This window comes from Scardinius erythrophthalmus (genome assembly GCF_964197995.2).
Source record: "Scardinius erythrophthalmus genome assembly, chromosome: 4".
Classification (NCBI taxonomy): Eukaryota; Metazoa; Chordata; class Actinopteri; order Cypriniformes; family Leuciscidae; genus Scardinius; species Scardinius erythrophthalmus.
In genome coordinates, this window is record NC_138224.1 from 52753792 (window position 1) to 52774086 (window position 20295).

The following is a 20295-nucleotide window of genomic DNA, read 5'->3' on the forward strand; positions in this document are numbered from 1 at the left end:
ATGACTGCCTTGTTTTCGTACTTTCCGAGTCAGATGCTGTGCAGCTATACAAGGATCTTACTAGTATGTGTGCTAAAGGTGGATTTCGTGTAACAAAATGGACGAGCAACAGTCGTGCTGTATTGGGTGTCGTACCTGAGAAGGACAGAGAGAAAAAGGTAAAGGATTTGGATTTCGATCGAGACACTTTGCCAGTGGAAAGAGCATTAGGAGTGCAATGGTGTGCTGAATCGGATGCCTTTCAATTCAAAGTGGTAGTCAAGGATAGACCCCTTACCAGGAGAGGAATTCTCTCAGTGGTTAGTTCCATCTATGATCCTCTGGGGTTCTTGTCACCTGTGATTCTGTCTGCCAAGAGGATACTGCAAGATCTGTGTAGGGAGGGAATTGGATGGGACAATGATATTCCATCAGTGTATGTTCAAGGTTGTATGAACTGGCTGGATGATCTGCATCACTTGGAGAGTTTTGAGGTCAGAAGATGTTTAAAGCCTGACGGGTTTGGAGATGTAATTTCTGCTCAAATGCATCATTTTTCAGATACAAGCGAGCAAGGATATGGTGTGGTATCCTATTTGCTGCTCCATAATGACCAACAACAGGCATATTCTACCCTTCTAGTAAGCAAGGCAAGAGTTACACCATTGAGATCCATTACAATCCCTCACCTGGAACTTACAGCTGCCACTCTTGCAAGCCGCATTGACAAGATCTGGACGAAAGAACTCAAGATGCCCTTTGAGAATTCTATTTTTTGGACTGACAGTACTTCAGTACTTAAATACCTTCGAAATAGGACCTCAAGATTTAAGTGTTTTGTGGCTAATAGAGTGTCCGAAATCCTGAAGGTTTCCGATGTAGCACAATGGAGGTACGTGAATTCGTCAAGTAATCCAGCAGATCTGGCGTCTAGAGGAGCGAGGGTGGATTCATTTTTGAAGAATGAGACGTGGATTTCTGGTCCCGCATTTCTCGTTCGATCGCAAGAAGAGTGGCCAATGGACCCCACCTCTAGGGATGCAATATTGCCTCACGATCCTGAGATTAAAAGGAGTGCTTTGGTAAACATGATAGAAGTCAATGAAAATTCTGACTCCATATCATATCTCTTTGATTACTTCTCTTCTTGGATTCGACTAAAGAAAGCCGTAGCATGGATCCTTCATTTGAAACAAATCTTGATGGACCGTAGCAAGGAAAGGAAACGACTGAAGACTGTTCTTGTCTGCTCTGATACAGATCCATATCAACAAGAGATGATTATTGATCAGGAAATGCAGAAGTTTGAACCTACGGTGCATAAGGACTTACTTTCATTGGAAGAATTAGAAAATGGCGAAATGGAAATCATCCGACTTTCTCAAAGAAAGAGATTTCCGGAGGAACTAAAGAGTCTATGAAAGTGTGGAATAGTCAAGCGAAATAGTCCTCTTTATAGTCTTAATCCAATACTTCAGTCTGATATCAGCAAGGTTGGTGGACGCCTTAATAACGCATTGATCCCTGAACATTCTAAACACTCAATTATATTGGCAAAAGATTTACACATTTCTAACCTAATCCTGCGACAAATTCATGAAGAAGTGGGACATAGTGGACGGAACTTCATGTTGGCGACTCTTCGACAGCGATATTGGATCCCCGGAGCTAGTGTAGCCATAAGAACATTTCTGTCAAAATGTGTAGTGTGTAAAAGGTTCAATGCAATTGCAGGTCATCAACAGATGGCTGATTTGCCTCACGATCGAGTCTCCCCAGACAAACCACCCTTTACTCATGTTGGACTGGATTGTTTCGGCCCATTTGAAGTAAAGCGAGGAAGAACCACTCTAAAGCGTTATGGAGTCATTTTGACCTGCTTGAACATTAGAGCCGTTCACATTGAGATGGTTGCATCACTGGACACCAACTCATTCATTCATGCACTCAGACGTTTTATCGCTCGACGAGGACAAGTGGCCGAAATACGTTCAGATAATGGAACGAACTTTGTCGGGGCTGATCGTGAATTAAAAGAGGCGATACAAAATTGGAACCACAGTCAGATAAACGATGTTCTTCTACAAAGGAAGATTAAATGGACTTTCAATCCTCCTACCGGATCACACCACGGAGGGATCTGGGAAAGGCTCATCAGATCAGTAAAGAAAATACTGAACTCCATTCTTCGAGGGCAAAGTTTGAATGAAGAAGGTCTTCATACTTTCTTATGTGAAGTAGAATCCATACTTAATAATCGACCCATAACTAGATCATCTTTGGATCCTGACGATATGGAAGCTTTAACACCTAATCATCTTCTCCTTCTAAAAACAAAGTTTACATTACCACCTGGATTGTTTGAGAAGGAAGATTTGTATGCCCGTCGAAGATGGCGTCAAATTCAGTATTTAGCCAACCAATTTTGGAAAAGATGGATTGGTGAATATCTACCTTTACTACAAGAACGCCAAAAGTGGATGGTAAAGACACGGAACTATCAGTTGGGAGATGTTGTACTGATAATGGATGAAAACGCACCAAGAAGTTTCTGGATCATGGGCAAAATTATTCACACGATAACGGACAAAAAAGGATTCACACGGCAAGTTAAGATCAAGATTATGAGTACCTGCTTGACTAGGCCAATCACAAAAATTTGTCGTCTTCTTGAAGCCGAGGAATTTAAAGATTAACTATGACTGACATTTGAGAGCTCTCAACTGACCCTTTTGACTTGATTTTTTGACTTGGACTTGATTGAATTACTAACTTTACTGACTTAGACTGGACTTTTACATTAACTTTACTCGGCTACAATGATGAATAGGGGTGTAACGATATTCAAACCGAACCGAAAAACCGCGATACAACAGCCACGGTTCGAACCGCGATACTCTCATGTCGAACCGAACGCGCCCCGCCCCCCCCTCCTGCCCAACTCTCACTTCACTTTTTCACAAAACAATTTTTTTCTTCCTTGACATTTGATTAAATAGTAATTAATGAGTACACTTTTAACAACTAATAAGAGCTGTAGTTTTAATTGGGGTGATCGATCACGCTCGGGAGTTTACATACGCACTTCAGGATGGCAACTCCACGGCATATTGAGATTGAAGACCCTCCGGTCACCATAGATATCTATGGCGGTCACAACCGATAGTGATAGTGATACAGCAGCAGTGCTGATCACGACACTTGAGAATGATCACCGACACCTGTCATCATCCAATATGATGACATATCACAGCTTTTTTAATCATTGTTTGATTTGCGAACATAATCCTCTGCCTGCCGTCTGGTCTTCAGACCAGATCTTTCTTTCGCAAAAAAATAATCTTACTAACCTCAAACTTTTGAACTGTAGGCCTATGTATAATGTTAAAAAAGCTTTCTATTTCAGATAAATGCTGTTATTTTGAATGGTGGTTTGTTTGTAATGTGACTTTTTTTTTTTGTATGACATTTAAAATTATTTTTAGCATTAAATTGTACATAAATAGGTTAAGCAATACAAATGTGTTTGTCTGATAACCTTTTAAACATATACTTAACTACAGTTTGCAGACACTGAAATGATGTACATTGTGCGATAAGGAAATATTTTGAGTGTCCCTCATTTTCCTATAAAGAACCACGATTGTCCCGCATTTTACTTTTCTGAAGTTGGCAGGTGTGCAGTTTATTTCTGACTAGTCAGTGGAGACATTTATTTCATTTTAGTTAACTCAGGTGTGTTAACTGCTCTAAAGAAAACGTGAAGCCAATGTATAAAATTAATAAAGCTAAAGTTAATAAGTTAAATTATTGTTGTTTTCATTAAGTTAAAAGTGAATCTAGTGTTATTATTGCTGGTGGTGCCCTGCCATGAACCCTGCCCCCACAGCAAACAGAACCGAACCGAACCGAACCGAACCGTGGCTCCAAAACCGTGATATGAACCGAACCGTGGCATTGGTGTATCGTTACACCCCTAATGATGAACTAAATGAACACTTGAGTGATTTGGACATTTTCACACACATAAATTTTTTCATATTTCCTTAAGCATTATGTAAAAAAAAAAAGGAAAATCATGTATAATTATGTAATGTAGGGGTGTAACGGTACGTGTATTCGTACCGGACCGTTTCGGTACAGGGATTTCGGTTCGGTGCACGTGTGTACCGAATGACCGAATGCAATATTTTGTGTGCGGAACATAGGTACATTTTCATGTTTCCACACGAACTTATTAAGTGGTGGAAGTCTCCGCGTTCAGCGCAAATCCCGCCCTGCAGCTGATTCTAAAGTTTTACCTTTCTTTTACTGTCTATGAGTTTTACCCGGTTTTACCCGTCGTCACTGTAACCTAAACCAATGAAATCGACTGCAGGGCGGAAAAAAGCTTTTCCGCTCCGTGTGCGCCGCCGCACTCTCCGTTCCGTGTGTGTATCTGCGCGCGCCGCGCTGCGCTCTCTGCTCAATGTTCAATGTTCGACTCTGTGTTTGCGCTGCGCGTTCTGCTCTGTCGTTAACAGCCCAAACACTCCAATCATGTACCGATCACGCACTGGAAAAGCAAAGTCCGCTCAAATAAGGTGAAATTTCTCAGTAGTAGACTTCTGTTTGCTGAGCTGGTATAGTCATGCTGGCAACAATGGTAAAATGACCTGCTCTGATCACATGCTCTGGTAATAATAGCTTTGTAGGACTATAATTTATTTTGATAATTAGAAAAAATATATTTAAAAAAATCTTAAATTGATTATGTTGATTGATTACTGAAAAATAATAATACATTGATATATTTATGTTTAATATTATTTTAATATAGGGCTATTTTCTTTCTTATTTTCTTTTTTCCCCCGGTGTTTCATTTAATTAGGTGATTCTAAGTTTAATTATTGATGATTACAAGCTTGGAGGAATTGCAATTAATTGCAGCAAATTGTGCAATTAATTAGTTCATTTTTTTTATCGATTCCCAGCCTTAATTTTTAAATATGAGCAGGCCTACAAGCTGGGATTGGTAATGCTGCACTGTAATCATAGTTATTTATTTATATTTTTCATTAAATTTATTATGTGATATTGGTTTGAGACTGAGAGTATTTTATTTAGTGGAGAGCTTTGCAGCAGTATTTTATTTCTTATTCTTTTTTTATTTTATATATATTTTATTATATTTTATTAAAAAGTGTTTAAAGTGTAAACAAATTGTTAAAAAAAGTTTATAGTAATAAACAACCTGCAGTTTAATGTTTGCATTTCTTTCCCTTACTGTACCGAAAATAAACCGAACCGTGACTTTAAAACCGAGGTACGTACCGAACCGTGATTTTTGCGTACCGTTACACCCCTAATGTAATGTATGTTAATATTGTTCATATTTTGATTGTGTCTGTGATTATTACAGGTTTATTGTGTAATAACCAGGGGCTGGAATGTAAGTGCAGAAAACGTTCGTCTTTTATTTTGTATTTTGTAGGGGTGGGCAAAAAAATCGATTCACATATGAATCGCGATTCAAACTTTACCGATTCAAAATCGATTCATAGAATTCCAAAAATCGATTCTTGTTGTTTTTTTTTTGTGAAATATATATATTTTGATATTGTCCTGAAATGAGTTTAGCTTGCCATTCCCTTAGATGGCGCTGCATCGAATTCACACTTACGCCTGCACACTCTTGTCATAGCCAAAAGAAGTGCAGCAGCAGAAGGAAGGCTGGCTGGCTGTGTGGCGTGTCTGTTTTTATTTCGGCTCCCATGTTAACAGGTTAGAGCTTGCACACAGCCTGCGTGACACGCGCGTCTCAGGTGTGGCCCGAGTCGTGCGGAAACCGCGTGCATGCTAGAAATAGAACCGACGCCTATTTTTCTCGCGACACGCAAGCGTGTTGGAAGCGTTTCCAGGCAAAATAGAATGTTTATATGTCATTTTGACACGAATATTCATATTAATAAATGACATTTTGATGTTTGAAAGTCTAGGTTTTGACATAAATGCAGATAAAATGTAGGCTTATTGTATTTTTTTTTATCGATTTTCAAAAATTGCACCTGTCAATACAGAACGAAATATTCCGTAGCCTATTTTGCCGTCAATAGCCTACTCCTTAAACTACATTTAGCAGTATTGTTTGTTTGATCTGACTACAGCACTTTAAAGCTAAATGTAAAAAAAAAAAAAAATAAAGTATTTAAGTTTTAATTTAAACTTGAATTAAATGTATTTGAAAGCTGGCCAAAGCTTGGCACTTTGTCTTCATAAAAACTTTTGCAACTAAACAGTGCAAAGTAATATCAAACTTCATTTAATTTGTTATTTCTTTTCTTTTAAATTGTATGACTACTGCAATCACACAGGAAAAAGTCAACTACATTTACATACTGTGAATCGTTTTTTGAATCGAGAATCGTTTTTGAATCGAAAATCGATTTTGAATCGAATCTTGAGACTAAAAATCGGTATCGAATCGAATCGTGAAATTTTCTGAATCGTGCACCCCTAGTATTTTGCGCATAAATTTCCAGGTGGTTTGGTCACATGGGCATCGGTGGGTATATACCTGGTAGTGTTTCCTGTTTGGTTTAGTGTGTAGAGAGGGGGTGAGTAGCAGGGAGTGCTCACTTTCTGTTGACCGTTTATACGTTTTTCATCATCAATTGTTTCTACGTGTTCTGTTATCAAGCCAATAAATGTTGTTGGATTTTCAATGCATGAAAATGCGTCATGGATTTTTCCTGCAGCTTAGCCTCTCAGCGGCTATAGGTTGCCGCTACAGTCACCATTCTCTGTCCGCCTGAGCCCCATGAAGAGAACCAGTTCAGCTTCGCTGAAGAAGCCACCATTCTCTGTCTGTCTGAGCCCCGTGAAGAGAACCAGTTCAGCTTCGCTGAAGAAGCCGCCATTCTCTGTCCGCCTGAGCCCCGTGAAGAGAACCAGTTCAGCTTTGCTGAAGAAGCCGCCATTCTCTGTCCGCCTGAGCCCCATGAAGAGAACCAGTTCAGCTTCGCTGAAGAAGCCGCCATTCTCTGTCCGCCTGAGCCCGTGAAGAGGAGCAAGCCAGTGCAGTGTGGGCTAGCTGCAAGAAGTCGAAACCTTCCTTTTTAATTAGTACTTTTTTTATTAAATAAAACCTTTTTAAATCTCATTTAGTCTGGTTGTTCTCTGTCTGCCTGTATGCCCGTGGTGTCAGCTCCTCACAGTGGTGTCCCAAATTCAAGAGGGGTGCGGCTGGGTCATTTCCTGGTAGTTGCCCACCCCGACCTGTGACAAGTACATTAGTGTACGTTGAAGTGCGTAGTGAAGTGGAATTAGGTAGGTTTGTTATTTCTCCTTGCCATCTGACATGTTACCATTGATTTTGTTTATTTTCTTTTAGTTTTGATTTTGGAAGCCATATTAACCCTTTGTGTATTGAAGTGTGTGTGTGTGGAGCTTTTATTTTAGTCATAATAAAGTATTATTGTTATTTTCTATATTCACGTCTCTGCTCTATCTTTGTGGGAACAAACCTGTGTCCTTATTGGACCATTATTTCCCTGGGTAAAATTCCCAGGGTGGCATAGTCGGTGTTGTAATTATAATTGAGTCCAGAACAACGAAAAACACCCCTTCGGTGCTACACCTAGTTTAACTTTTCTGTTCCTGCATTCCTTCTGTATTATTAACGTTCCGAAACCTGTTTGATATATAAAAAACCTTATTAGTCTGTATTTTTTTAAATTTATTTTTTTACTTTTTATAATGTAGCCTAGTTAATAATAATAATAATAATAATAATAATATTTAGGCAATAATAATAATCTCTTCTTTCCTTTTATTAAGGCCATGTCAGCTTTTATGTATATATTCAGGGCAAGAAACAGGTTTATTTGTTAAAAATATAACTAAATAATATGCAAAACAAATTATTTAAAGTGAAAAGGCCAACCTTTCTCATTCAACATGAATCTAACTGTTTCTATATTTGTAAATCATGCTAAACTATTAAGCCTATTTATTATGTAAAGCTAAGCTTTGTTCTTCACTGACATTATTGACATAAAATATCATCTTTCCACAGGGCAGGGAGGCTGTGGTCACGCTAAACGTCACTGATTATATTACAGATAATTCAAATTGAGCAGTGTAACGTTTGGTTGACTATTTTATTTAAATAATGAACAGGCTGCGATATCAAGTTAGCAAGTCAAAAATATTTTGTGCGCGCGAGTGAGGCGGCACGACCACTGGATTTTTTCCTTCCAAGAGAGTAAAATCTTTCTCTCTGTAATTTATGGTCATAAATGAAAAAAATCAGATTTTGTAAAATAACAAAAACAAACAATGTCTCTGTTTGCTTTACTAGATCCATGGAGCACGCCACAATGAACTGAAGCTCAGCACGTTTTCTTTCGTTTTTAATGTGTAATTAAGTAAAATATACTGTATTTCAACTTTTTTTTAGAAGAATCTGCCAAATGTTTATTTTCACAGCAAAATAAAAATAAAAAGGTTTTAGTTTAAGTCAGTGAACACAAAAATACGACAAAATGGTCATGTCAAAGCTTTATTTTTTAAAAGTGGTCATACATACACTACAGATTTGTTTTCTGTGGTGACATTACACTTTAGTTTTTAGCTTGGCTTACTACATTCCAGTGTGTCCACCCTGATTCTTCATCGCAACTGGAAGAACTTTATACAGCTTATTTATGTATTTGTTGCATAATATATTATGTATTTGTTGCAAATACCGAAACCTGCACTGAAAAAAAACTAAATTTTTCTGTGGCAAGTTTTTGCACGAATATTTTTTAAGTAAAATTTCACACACATATTTTTAAAGTAATTTCACACATGGAATTAAGTCAACTCTACTTAACTAAATTAAGTGAAAGTAACAAAGAAAATAAATAATTTTAACTTGGCTAATAAAAGGTTGAGCAATATCTATTTAATTGAAGTTTCCTTTGCAATACATTTCACTCAAACTATATAACATTTGATTAAACGTTTAAAGTGTATGCTTTACTTAGAAACATTAAGTAATTAATACAGTAGATATCTACATATCAGAAGTTATGCATGATGTAAATGCAGAGACATCAATACTTGGTAGACATTACACGATGACAGTAACATTTGATGGATCGTTTTTGTGTTTGAATGTGTCATTTTGAGTAGAAAATGAACTCCAAATGTCACAAATTGGCAATTTACTAATCCTAACAACAAAAGCAATGATAAAACAGTGTAAATACAGCTGGAAAACAGTGAAAAATCAACCTCTTTAATTATTCAAGGCCCAGTGCATGATGGGAACACCAGTAGCAGAAAAGTTGAGTAATTTTACTTAATTTTATAACGTTGATATTTACACTTTCATTTCTCCATGCTTGAACAATTACATTGTTTTTTTCTGTAGTATTTACTTCACCGACGACGACTTTGATTATAGTTTTTCTTTTTTACACAACAAACATAAGGATACTGATAAACACAAGGCACATGCATTACTTCTTGTATACTGAATCTATGGCAAATTTTTGTGAAGGAAGACAAGCATGTGAAGTTTATCTGGTTTCAAACTGAAGCGAAACACTGTCTGAATGTTTCCTGAAGAACTTAAAAGCTCTTAAACCATGTTGCGCCGGCGCTACGTCATGCAGATAGCAGATTTGAACAAAAAAAATCAAGTGCAAATACAAATGCAAAAATAAGATGAGTAAAGAAATGGGATATATGATCACAGGGATATATAATGTCACGTTTCCCATTCCATGACTAGTCAAATAATCACAATTTACTCTCTGTAAAATGGCTAAACCGCAGAGTGATGGACACGGAGATAGGTAAAAAGGTTGGTGGCTAATGTTACACATTCTGCAGATTGGGTTTAAGGGGATCGCACACGCGGCACACCGGACAACTCGAGGCATCGCACACCGGACGCGCATTTTCTCAGTTTATGGCCAGCAATATTGTTACGTTTAAGGACATTATGAATGAAGATAATGTCTGTCCGTACTATGTTACGACTGTACTGTACAATTAAATACAATAGTTGCTGAGTCTGCGATCTGAACACTTTACCTCAGAGCATCCGTTAACTGAATGAAGTGAGAATCTCACCTGAAAATCCGGCATCAGCAATTCTCATTCAAGCAGCTGATTTCTGTGAATGAATGTAATTAAATGTATATTGCAGCACAGGGTGAAGTCATTAACGATGATTTGAGACAAATATAATGTAAATTTAATATAAAACGCGCTCTGTGTCGCGGCCGGATTGTGAGCCGTTGCTGGGCGCCGCGGACAGACGCCGAATGCACCGCCGGTGTGTGTACACTCATAGAGAATAATGCGTTGACGTGCGCTTCTCGCCCAGTGTGCGACCCCCTTTAAGGAGATGTTTTCTTTAGGAGATGTTGTGAGCTTAATTTTTTTCGGGTGTGGACAGAGTGTTTCACTCTCTCGCTCAGACGACATTCTACTCAGAGTAGCTGCGCGGGCACGCGCTGCGTCGTCTTGTTATTTGATAGGTGTCCGCGGGTGCAATAAAGCCACCTGAGAGGTCAACCAGATACTGGCGCTGGAGTATTTACGTCATGTTATCATAAGAGTCCTGTTCATTTTAAACATCGTGGTTATCGCCAATACCGGTATATTGTCACACTGTAAATTAACACAATGTCGATATTTCATGCTTTGAATATCACGATTAGCGTCAACACCGGTATATTGCGACACCCCTACCTTGTATATTCATTGTTATCATATTATATTATCATACTATTCATCAACATATAGAAATAAAAAGAATACAATGAACATGTTTAAAGCTGCAGTCGGCAAGTCTGGCAGATTGAGTGGACTTAGCCAAAATTTTGAATGTTTACAACTCTCATGCCCCTCCCCACTACCAACGAGCACCCGCCCATCGTCAGTGCGTGTGTACCTGATTTTCTGTGAACGCGTCCGTCTCTTCAGCATCGATCAACACCATGGACTCGGAGGTAGGCTGGCCTGGCTAATCTATCCATAGATAACAATAACCGAGGAATTGGAAGCTTGTTAGTAGATTTTCTCTTCGCCATCACGCTTCGTACAATCTTCAGGCGAACTTCAGGCATGTCGTGTGCATGTGATATTGTAATGTGAGTGTGTCTGCGTGAGGGAGGGGGGATCTGTGGCGTGTGCACGAACTGTGATTGACAGTCAGATCTCACACCCCCCTGCGTTGATTGGACCCGATGATCCGGGAGCGGTGGATTTTTGCAAAACAAATAACACGCTCCAGGTGGAGTTAGAAGCTCGGGTTTTTTTCTAAAACCACTTTATTTATGTTGTTCTGTCGGATAATAGTGTCAATTTCACTGAATTTGATCAAAAAAATGTTGCCGACGGCAGCTTTAAGATAGCACACAAGTCTCTGCATAGTATTTCAGCCTGATCTCAAGGCATTCGTGCCAGTCACAAAATGTAGCCTATAGTTTATTGATTCGTGTTCACGTACAAAAAAAAATCTCCTTTTTTTCGTGTCACTCAGAACGACTTATTAAAGGGGGGGGGGGTGAAATGCTCATTTTCACTCAATCTCCTGTTAATCTTGAGTACCTATAGAGTAGTATTGCATCCTTCATATCTCCAAAACGTCTTTAGTTTTATTATATTTATAAGTGAAAGATAGGCTGTACCGAGTCTTTCCGGAAAAAACGATCTGCAAATCCGTCGATCTGGGCTTTGTTTATAAAACAATCATCGTCGAAATGCAGGGAACAAAGAGTCGTGCACAACCTCCGTTGATGCTTCGAAAAAACAAACTCCATCCACTATTCCCTTAGCGCTGGGTTCTTTGGGAATCTGTGCAGGGTTGTCTTGCCCTGCCAACCAAAAACCCACTTCTTTGGTGACATTGACTTCCCTAAAAGCCGAGCATAGCGCTTTGAGGTAACGTACTGCTTTCGCTCTCTCTCTCTCTCTCTCTCTTCTCTGTCTGGTGTACGGGCGCGCGCGCGTCTTTCCGGCAGAAGTGCCCTTAGGACCCATATAAGGAAATTCCGCCCTATCTTACGTAAGACAGAGCCATACTCGAAAAAAACTTTCCGAAACTTGTGACAAACCGGAAGGAGTATTTTTGGAACAAAAATACTCCTTCAAACGTACAACTTAACTTTTGAAACTTTGTCCATGTTTAGCATGGGAATCCAACTCTTTAACAGTGTAAAAAACTCAGTATGCATGAAACAGCAATTCACCCCCCTTTAATGTATTTTTTTCTTTCATCTACTAAGCGCCCATTAAGTCAATTCATATTTTTCAGTCATGTGACCTGTGTGGTGGCCTGAAGGGCAAAACAATGGGCCGAAATGGCGGCTTGGTTATCAGCATGATGAATAAATGATATTAGCATTAACTGTATCCAGAAAGAGAGCAGAGAATGTGACCGATCTAGCGAGAGTTTAAGCAAGGTGTTGCGATATACATATCGTGATATATACATTTGCGATATTTCAATAATTTTGATATATTGTGCAGCCCTAGTAGAATTTTAAAATGTTAGCATTTGTTGATGGACAGGCTGTCTGTCTGTTGGCCGCATGAACAGACTTTGTGGAGAGCTGATGATACTATAGCAGGACACATGCCCTTTGACCTCCTCGATCTTGGAGGCTTTTTTTTGGTAAAAGACCCTAAAAGTTAGTCCTTAATTCCAGATGTGTAAATTACAAAACAGCATTTTTCAGCCGAGTGAATCTACACACAAGAGGTCTTCAGAAGTCGTAACTTTAGGGGTCAATGGGTCTCCTGAGAATATTAAATTTCCATTAAAAACCAAAGATTAAGCTAAATGACACTAGTTTCCAGCGTTCGTAAAATAAGGATATATTGAACATTTCACATGTGTGAGATGACGTGTGACACTTCATATTTAAAAAAAAAAAAAAAAACCCACCAATTTCCACAGACCACCAATTTAGACCACCAATTTAGAATATTTGTTTTTATTAAGACTTTAAATAATTAATTCAATTTAATTTAAAACATCTTTTATTTTTTAAAAGATATCATTTAAACTTTGACCTATAAATAACTTTTAAGATTATACTTTGAAATAAATTCAACACTAACAAAACATTCACAATGTCTCATCCTGATCACTGAACACACACTCCCCTCTGACTCAGAGACAGTCAAACACTGGTGTGAGAGAGAAACTCTTCAGGAAACACTCTGAGATCTTTTGTTTTTAACTTACTGCATTTTTGCAATTCCCATTCATACGTTGTATGGACATCGATGTGTTAGGAGCTACTGCTTCAACTCTCTGAAAATGTAAGATGATTTTATTTATTTTCTGGTTATCTAAAACAAAAATAATTGGTCCACTGTGTTACAGTAAATTTAGAAAAGACATTTATTTTTATTTTAAGCGATATAATCAATTCATTTTATATTCTTTTAAAGAACAGAATGTTTTTCCAACTTTAGTTAGTGTGAAATCTTGTGAAATATGTGTGTTTGTGTGTGTGTGTGTTTCATCATATGTTCTGTTAAATCGTTCCTTTATTTCATTATTAGAAAACCTCTTTTTCTCACTTCCACTGTCCCCAGCAATAATGCCTGCATATGTCAGAGGTAAAAAAACAAACAAAAAAACATGCCATTATAACATGTCAAAGTTAAAAAAAAGATCAAAGGTCATAGATCATTTTGACACAAGCTGAATAACATCATAATAACTACTAACTGAACTGTTGACAAAACGCGCTCATGTCAACTAGAGACGAATGCGAGTGAGCAGCAGATACAGAGCTCTTTAATTCACGATCAACCTCGTTTTATCGTAAAGTGAATTCAACAAGGCATTATTTTTCTTTGAAGCAACAAAGGCTAAATAATTTGTTACAGTTATTTTTTGTAATTGGTGTGGATGACACACAGCGAAATATACAGTTTTATCAAGTCAGAACGTTTGAAGCACCGAGAGACACATGTTAAAGCGTTGACCACCCATCTATCGTCTGAACACTGTCATATGAGCATGAGTTTAACGCTTTATGCTTAGGCTGCGCAAAGCCTCATTGATGTGACATTTTTCTATTGCAATGTTTATGTTGAAATGTTTTCATTATTTATTTATATCATTATATCATTTATTTATTAAAGAAAATAATGCTAATCATAAAAACCTACAATAAGCCTATTTAATTCTTAATTAATGCTAAAACACAAATGCTGCCGACTAACATCGGTTAGCAAGTCCTGGCAATGTTTTAATTTTATGATCATTTAGTTTAATTTATTTCACTGTTATGTTCCAGTTCATAAATCTAGGCCTACTAACAAATTAAAATAACACGAAGTATAAGACGCATAACCTTGACATGCATAGCCTTTCTAGCTATACAGTAGAAAAACTGGGCACACAATGTTAACGTTTAGCCTACTTTGCTAAAATTTGCTGCAATAATAGAAGCCTACATTTCTTTAGTTCTAAATTTGTACTGTAATACAGTATTATGAGTTCGTTTAACTACAATGTTTCACTTGAATTGATCTGCTACCAGTTCTCAACAAGCCGCGGCTGATTAGGCAATAGAGAATAAACTGACACTTTTCAAAGTCTGTGATTGTAGCGCCTCTTAGTGGTAAAAGGCAGCAAATACATATCCCAGTTTTACCACCGCGGGAAAGGCAATGTACTAGTTGCTTGCAAAAGTTTTAATTAATTATTTTTAGACCATTATAAACCATTTAACCATTTTGTAAACACTGTTCTATTAAACGTACTTGTATAAGTACATCTGTTGCTGTTCTTGGCACTGTAATTGTTGCTTGCTTTTATACTTTCTTGTTTCCATGTACAGGAAGTACACATATATCTCTTATGAATGAGCTCCAACAGCGACAGATGTCTTCATGTTGCCTGTCACCTACATTACAGTCACAGTGAATTAAACCTTACCTTGCTTGTGTTGCTTGTGTTTGTTCTCCAGCTGCTCAGCCAGATTATTCTGATTCATCTTCTTCAGGATCTTCACTGTGATCTTCACAGCTTCTTCTGGTCCAAAACATGCTACCATCTTATCCACTGTGTCTAAGATATCGGCATTCTTCATTTCAGACTTTGTTATACACTCATGATCATTCTCTAAGTGCCACTTAAACTTCTTCCATTCAGCTTCGTCCAGATCACTCAGTGATTTCTCAAGCAGATCTTCAACTTTAACAGACGCCATCGTCCTTCACAGATTCACACAGATTCACAGCTGCAGGGTAAAAAGAAAAAGATCTGAAGTAGTTTCACTCCTAACATTTGGACATAAGCACTCAAATGTTATTTGGGTTATGAAATGAAGCTGTGATTGGGTTCGCTGATCGATTGCTCTGTAAGCTTCATATATCTTTCTGTTTTGAATCATTATTTACTGTCATTCCTTGTTGTTTATACTGCTAAATATAGATTTTTCAACATCACACATTAACCTGACATCGCTAGCTTCAAACTAAATCGTTATTGCTAGCACAACACGCTAGTAATTCGCTAGTCTGTTAGCGTGCCATCCGTGCGCTCTTAATTTATTTCTTTTTCTCACGTGCGGTCGTGCCTTTTACGAGTCCATCAAACAACTTAGGTGAGTAGGATCAGTCCACGGTAAGTCATATCATCCTCTCCTCTTATTGTTACTTGCACCTCATGCAACATGTTCAGCATATCCTTCTGTAAGCCGTTGTATCACTCTGGTGTTGTAAATGAACTGATCAGGTTGAATGGGCACAGTAGCATTACAATAAAGTTACGTCTAAGTTCGTAAGGAGGATTTGAGACAGCAATTACCACTTGTGAAATAAAGAAAATATTTTGCATTGGTACCAGTTTGTAAACATACAATTGATAAAACAACAACAACAAAATACAATCAGGCCTGTTTGGTATGACAAATAAAATAAATGGTTCCCCAAACACAGTTCAGAAAGTGTTTTCCTTGTGTTCTTATTTAGCTTCCTTTTTCTTTTATAAAGTCTGATCCTTCCAGGAAAGAAATATTGAAGTAGTAAAAAAATAGAAGCAGAAGTAGTCACGTGACAGAAGAAAGATTTACTACCCGGGTAGTTTTAAACTCAGTTTCACTCAAGGTATCCGCAGTGTATGGTGTGTTGTATTCTCTTATCTGTTTGATGACAGATTAAGGATACTGAGCTCGCTCCAGAGAAAGACGCGTTGTGACATAAACTAGGCACTATGAGGGGCCGTACAAGCCAAAATCCATTATTCTACTCTCACACACATACATTCTCCTTTAACATACATACATTTCTACTCTTACACACATACATTCCTACTCTCACACTCATACATTCACCTTTCACATACATACATTTCTACTCTCACACACACATACATTCTCCTTTCACATACATACATTTCTTCTCTCACACACATACATTCTCCTTTCACATACATGCATTTCTACTCTCACACACACATACCGGTACATTCTCCTTTCACATACATACATACATACATACATACATACATATTTACTCTCACACACACATACATTCTTCTTTCACATACATACATTTCTACTCTCACACACAAACATTCTCCTTTCACATATACATTTTACTGTTATGCAAATGTATTCTAAGTATGCATTTATTATTATAAATAATAAATGTATGTAAGTAGAAAATGTATGTATGTCTGAAAAAAATATGTGTATGTAAGAGAATAATGTATGTGTGAAAGAAAGTATAGTGGAAACGGAAGGCGTATAGTGGAAACGGAAGGCAGGTCTGGCACGATCGGGGTCACCGGACTATGGTCAAGCGAGCCGCGGTTTGAAAATACACGGTCAAGCCAGCCGCCAAAAAATGGGGTGTGCGCCTATTAAGCCGCCTTTCCACTGCACACAACAAACGACAGTCGTCTGACCGGAAGTCATTCATTTCCAATGGAGAGTCGTACGGGAGCTGCGTGGAGTTCCGATCATATGCGAATGTCGTGTTCAGTGGAAAGGCGGCTTTACTATAAATTCAGGAACTGCAGCGAGAGAACTTTTTTTCATCCGACTAGCTACTCAGGGGAAGTCCGCGGCCGCGCTGTCGGATGTCGTGCGGGAGATCGCGACTTGACAATTTTTAAAAGAGATTAATTTTCAGTGCACTCAGTGTTTTTGTAAAGAGAGTTTACAGTTATAAAGTTAAATAGCTAGGTTAAGTGCTTGTATAGAGTTGGTGTATGTTAATTGGGCTTTATCTGATTCTGATTACTGAAATGTCAGTATTGTTTTATTTGCTGGAATACACCGTTTCATTTTCTGTGACTATACAGTATCAGATAAAATGTATAATGAGAGTTTATTGAAAGAGCGTTTAACTTTTTGACATGATTAAGTCACACTGCCAGCTATTTCAACACTGTGAAACAAAAACAAATTTATTGTTGTCTTTGTTGAATTTGCAGATTGTAGCCTACAGTGTGTGACAGAAATAAAAATTATATGTGCCACCAGAAAAACAGCCTCTTCTGTGTGTTCATCAGGACATAACTGTTCTCAGACCTGATTCTTTGTCTGAATTCATAAGCAATCCGCACATTTAGACATCCATATAAGGACTCCAAAGTATTTACTGCTGCTCTATTTCTTGAATCCTCAAATCTTGAGACTGACAGAAATCCACATATAGGGTTTGAATGTGATCACAGAGATCTCAATGCAGCCTATCATGCACAAAATAATCTGTTTCTCTTTGCATTTAGTCAATACATTGGTCAGCACATTTTTTAAAAAAATGTCTGATTTCATGTTCATTGCTACTTACTCCAAAAGTAAAAACTGTACGTGAAAAGAAAACAGGATTACTTTGAGTAACATTATTGTAAAGTTGTGATGAAGAGCCGAGCAAGTCTTGCATGTATTTCTGGGTCTGAGTGTGACTTGCTGCTTAAAGAGGAAGTAAATGATACCAAAAAAAATAAAATAATAATATGTGTGAAATGAGAATATATGTGTGTGTGAGAGTAGAAATGTATGTATGTGAAAGGAGAATGTATGTATGTGAGAGTAGAAGAATGGATTTTGGCTTGTACGGCCCCTCATAAGGCACTGTTGGCTCGCCGTTCACTCATCCACGGTCAACACAAGAAGTACACATCAGCAGGAGACAAGAAGAAGAAGAAAGAAAAACCTGCATAATGCAGAGTACTTGTCACTCATTCACATTCACTTCATATGAATTGACAATAAATCACATGAAATTTCAAATCTTTCGCTTTTCTTTCTTCAACTGCATATCAACTCATTAACTTGTTTTACAAAGAAAATCCTGGGAGAATATACCCACTTAATCAACATTAAACAGAGCAATGTCTGTCATATTATTATTGTATGACTCAAACACTAAATGAAACGTCCTGGTTGCGTATGCAACCCACCGTTCCCTGAAGGAGGAAACGGAGGACGTAGTCGACATCGACTGAATGGGGGCTAGGGAGCCTATCTTCTTCGAGCATGCTTGAACGAGCCAATGCGCGCAATGGCAATGTGAATTTGCATCACGCACTCCGCCCCGTGAGGCGGGTATAAATACAGAAGCGGATGCAAACACCATCTGTTTTTCACTGAGGACCCGAGCATAACTCGGAGTTAGCGGTGGTCCAACTATAGTGTCAAAGGGACTACGTCCTTCAGGGAACGGTGGGTTGCATACGCAACCAGGACGTTCCATGACAATTCATGGTAAATTATGCTACAACATGGTAAATCCTGCTACAACATGGTAAATCATGGTAAACTGTGGTAAATTATGCTAGAATCAAAGTAAATCATGCTAGAACGTGGTAAATTATGTAAACTATGGGAATTCATCGTAAACTATGGTAAACCGTGTTAGCATGATGCTAGCAAAATGCTAATTATGATTAGCATGATGCTAACATGATTATCATAGTTTACAATGATTTCATTTTGCAGAGATATAGGTCTTGCTAAACGGTTGCTAGGGTACTCTGTTTGGTTGCTATGTAGTTGCTTGGCAGCTGCCAATGATGAAACTCCAAAAGGCTGCTTGTCAGTATGGATGATACAACTCCCATGCCTCTGTGACATTCAGAATGGAAGATGTCCCTCTTTGGAATTTGGTTGCTAAGGTGCTCGACAATGGTTGCTAGGGTGGGGCTGGAAGTGTTGAGGTGATTCATGATTGGCTGTTTGCTGCCCCGAGTCAAACGAGACCACCCTCATTTTTCTAAGACACTTGTTACGACCCGTGAGGTCTGTGTGCGTGTTTTGTGTGTTGCTGTGGGTGTTTTCTGTCTCTCTTTTGCAGGTGTCTTGAATCTGGCGTGGTGAGAATCCCGCAGCTGAAGCAGATCAGTGGCAATTAGTGGGGTGTATAAGTCTGTCAAGTGACTCTGTGGAGGCAGCTGTCGGACCGGGGTTTCCGATCAGCTGGGTGTCGGCGTGGTGAGCGGCAGGCAGTCTCCGCGTGCGTTTCAGTAACGCGGTGGGAGCCGTGGAGACTATATTGTGTTGCCCTTTTGAGTATTATTTTTGTATTTTAATTTACATAAGGCTGAAATAAATACATGAACTTGACACATGTTTTGAGTCATCCTTGGTTTTTCCACCCTGGGTATATCTGTTTGTTAGTCCCACACCTCTAGACAAGCCGGGGACATAACACACTTATATACAAAGATATCCCTTTGATTTCTTTCAATGGAAGTCTATGGGACTTGTTGCTAAGGTGCTCTAAATGGTTTCTAGGGCATGGCTTGATAGCTTCACAATGATCTTGAGAGACTGATTGGTCGTCTGAGTAAAATGAGCCCGTCCCCTTGTCTCTATGACACTGTGATCCAGAGTTATGACCAATACAAAATCCCTATGCAATTTACCATAGTAGGAGAAACACATGCGATTCATGGGCCGATCTTCGCCATAGTATGTCTATGGGGCAACTTTTGAGCAGCTCCTGCCCCCCAGGGTGCAACCTTTACCCCATTGTGAGGTATGTTCTTACCAGTGGGGATTTCTTTAAGACTGCAAGGGAAGCTTGGCTTTCCCTATAATGTCAAAAAAATAATTGTCAAATATGTACTACTGTGTTAACATTTTATTGACTAAAAATGCGTTAGAACACGTTCATTCAGTCTTTCATTTGTCACGTGACAGACACAATGAACGGATGGTTCATGAACGACTCATCAAAGTTGCTGACGCTGAAGCTGTTCGAGCTCAGTCCCATCTCGGATTTTGGAAGTGTAGTCGAAAGACAAACTGCAGCAACCTATTTCTTGGTATTTGCTTTTCGAAATTGCTTGCCAAT

General features: G+C 38.4%; 1 protein-coding gene across 1 annotated transcript in view; it reads right to left on the minus strand.

Annotated features, from left to right (window-relative positions):
* The window catches only part of LOC308689949 (NACHT, LRR and PYD domains-containing protein 3-like), a 148693-nt gene that overhangs the window by 105878 nt on the left and 22520 nt on the right, over positions 1-20295 (minus strand). The window contains exon 2 of the mRNA XM_081364083.1: positions 14924-15227. Within this exon, the coding sequence (XP_081220209.1) occupies positions 14924-15197 (274 nt within the window). The 5' untranslated portion in view covers positions 15198-15227. The remainder of the gene's footprint in view (positions 1-14923; positions 15228-20295) is intronic.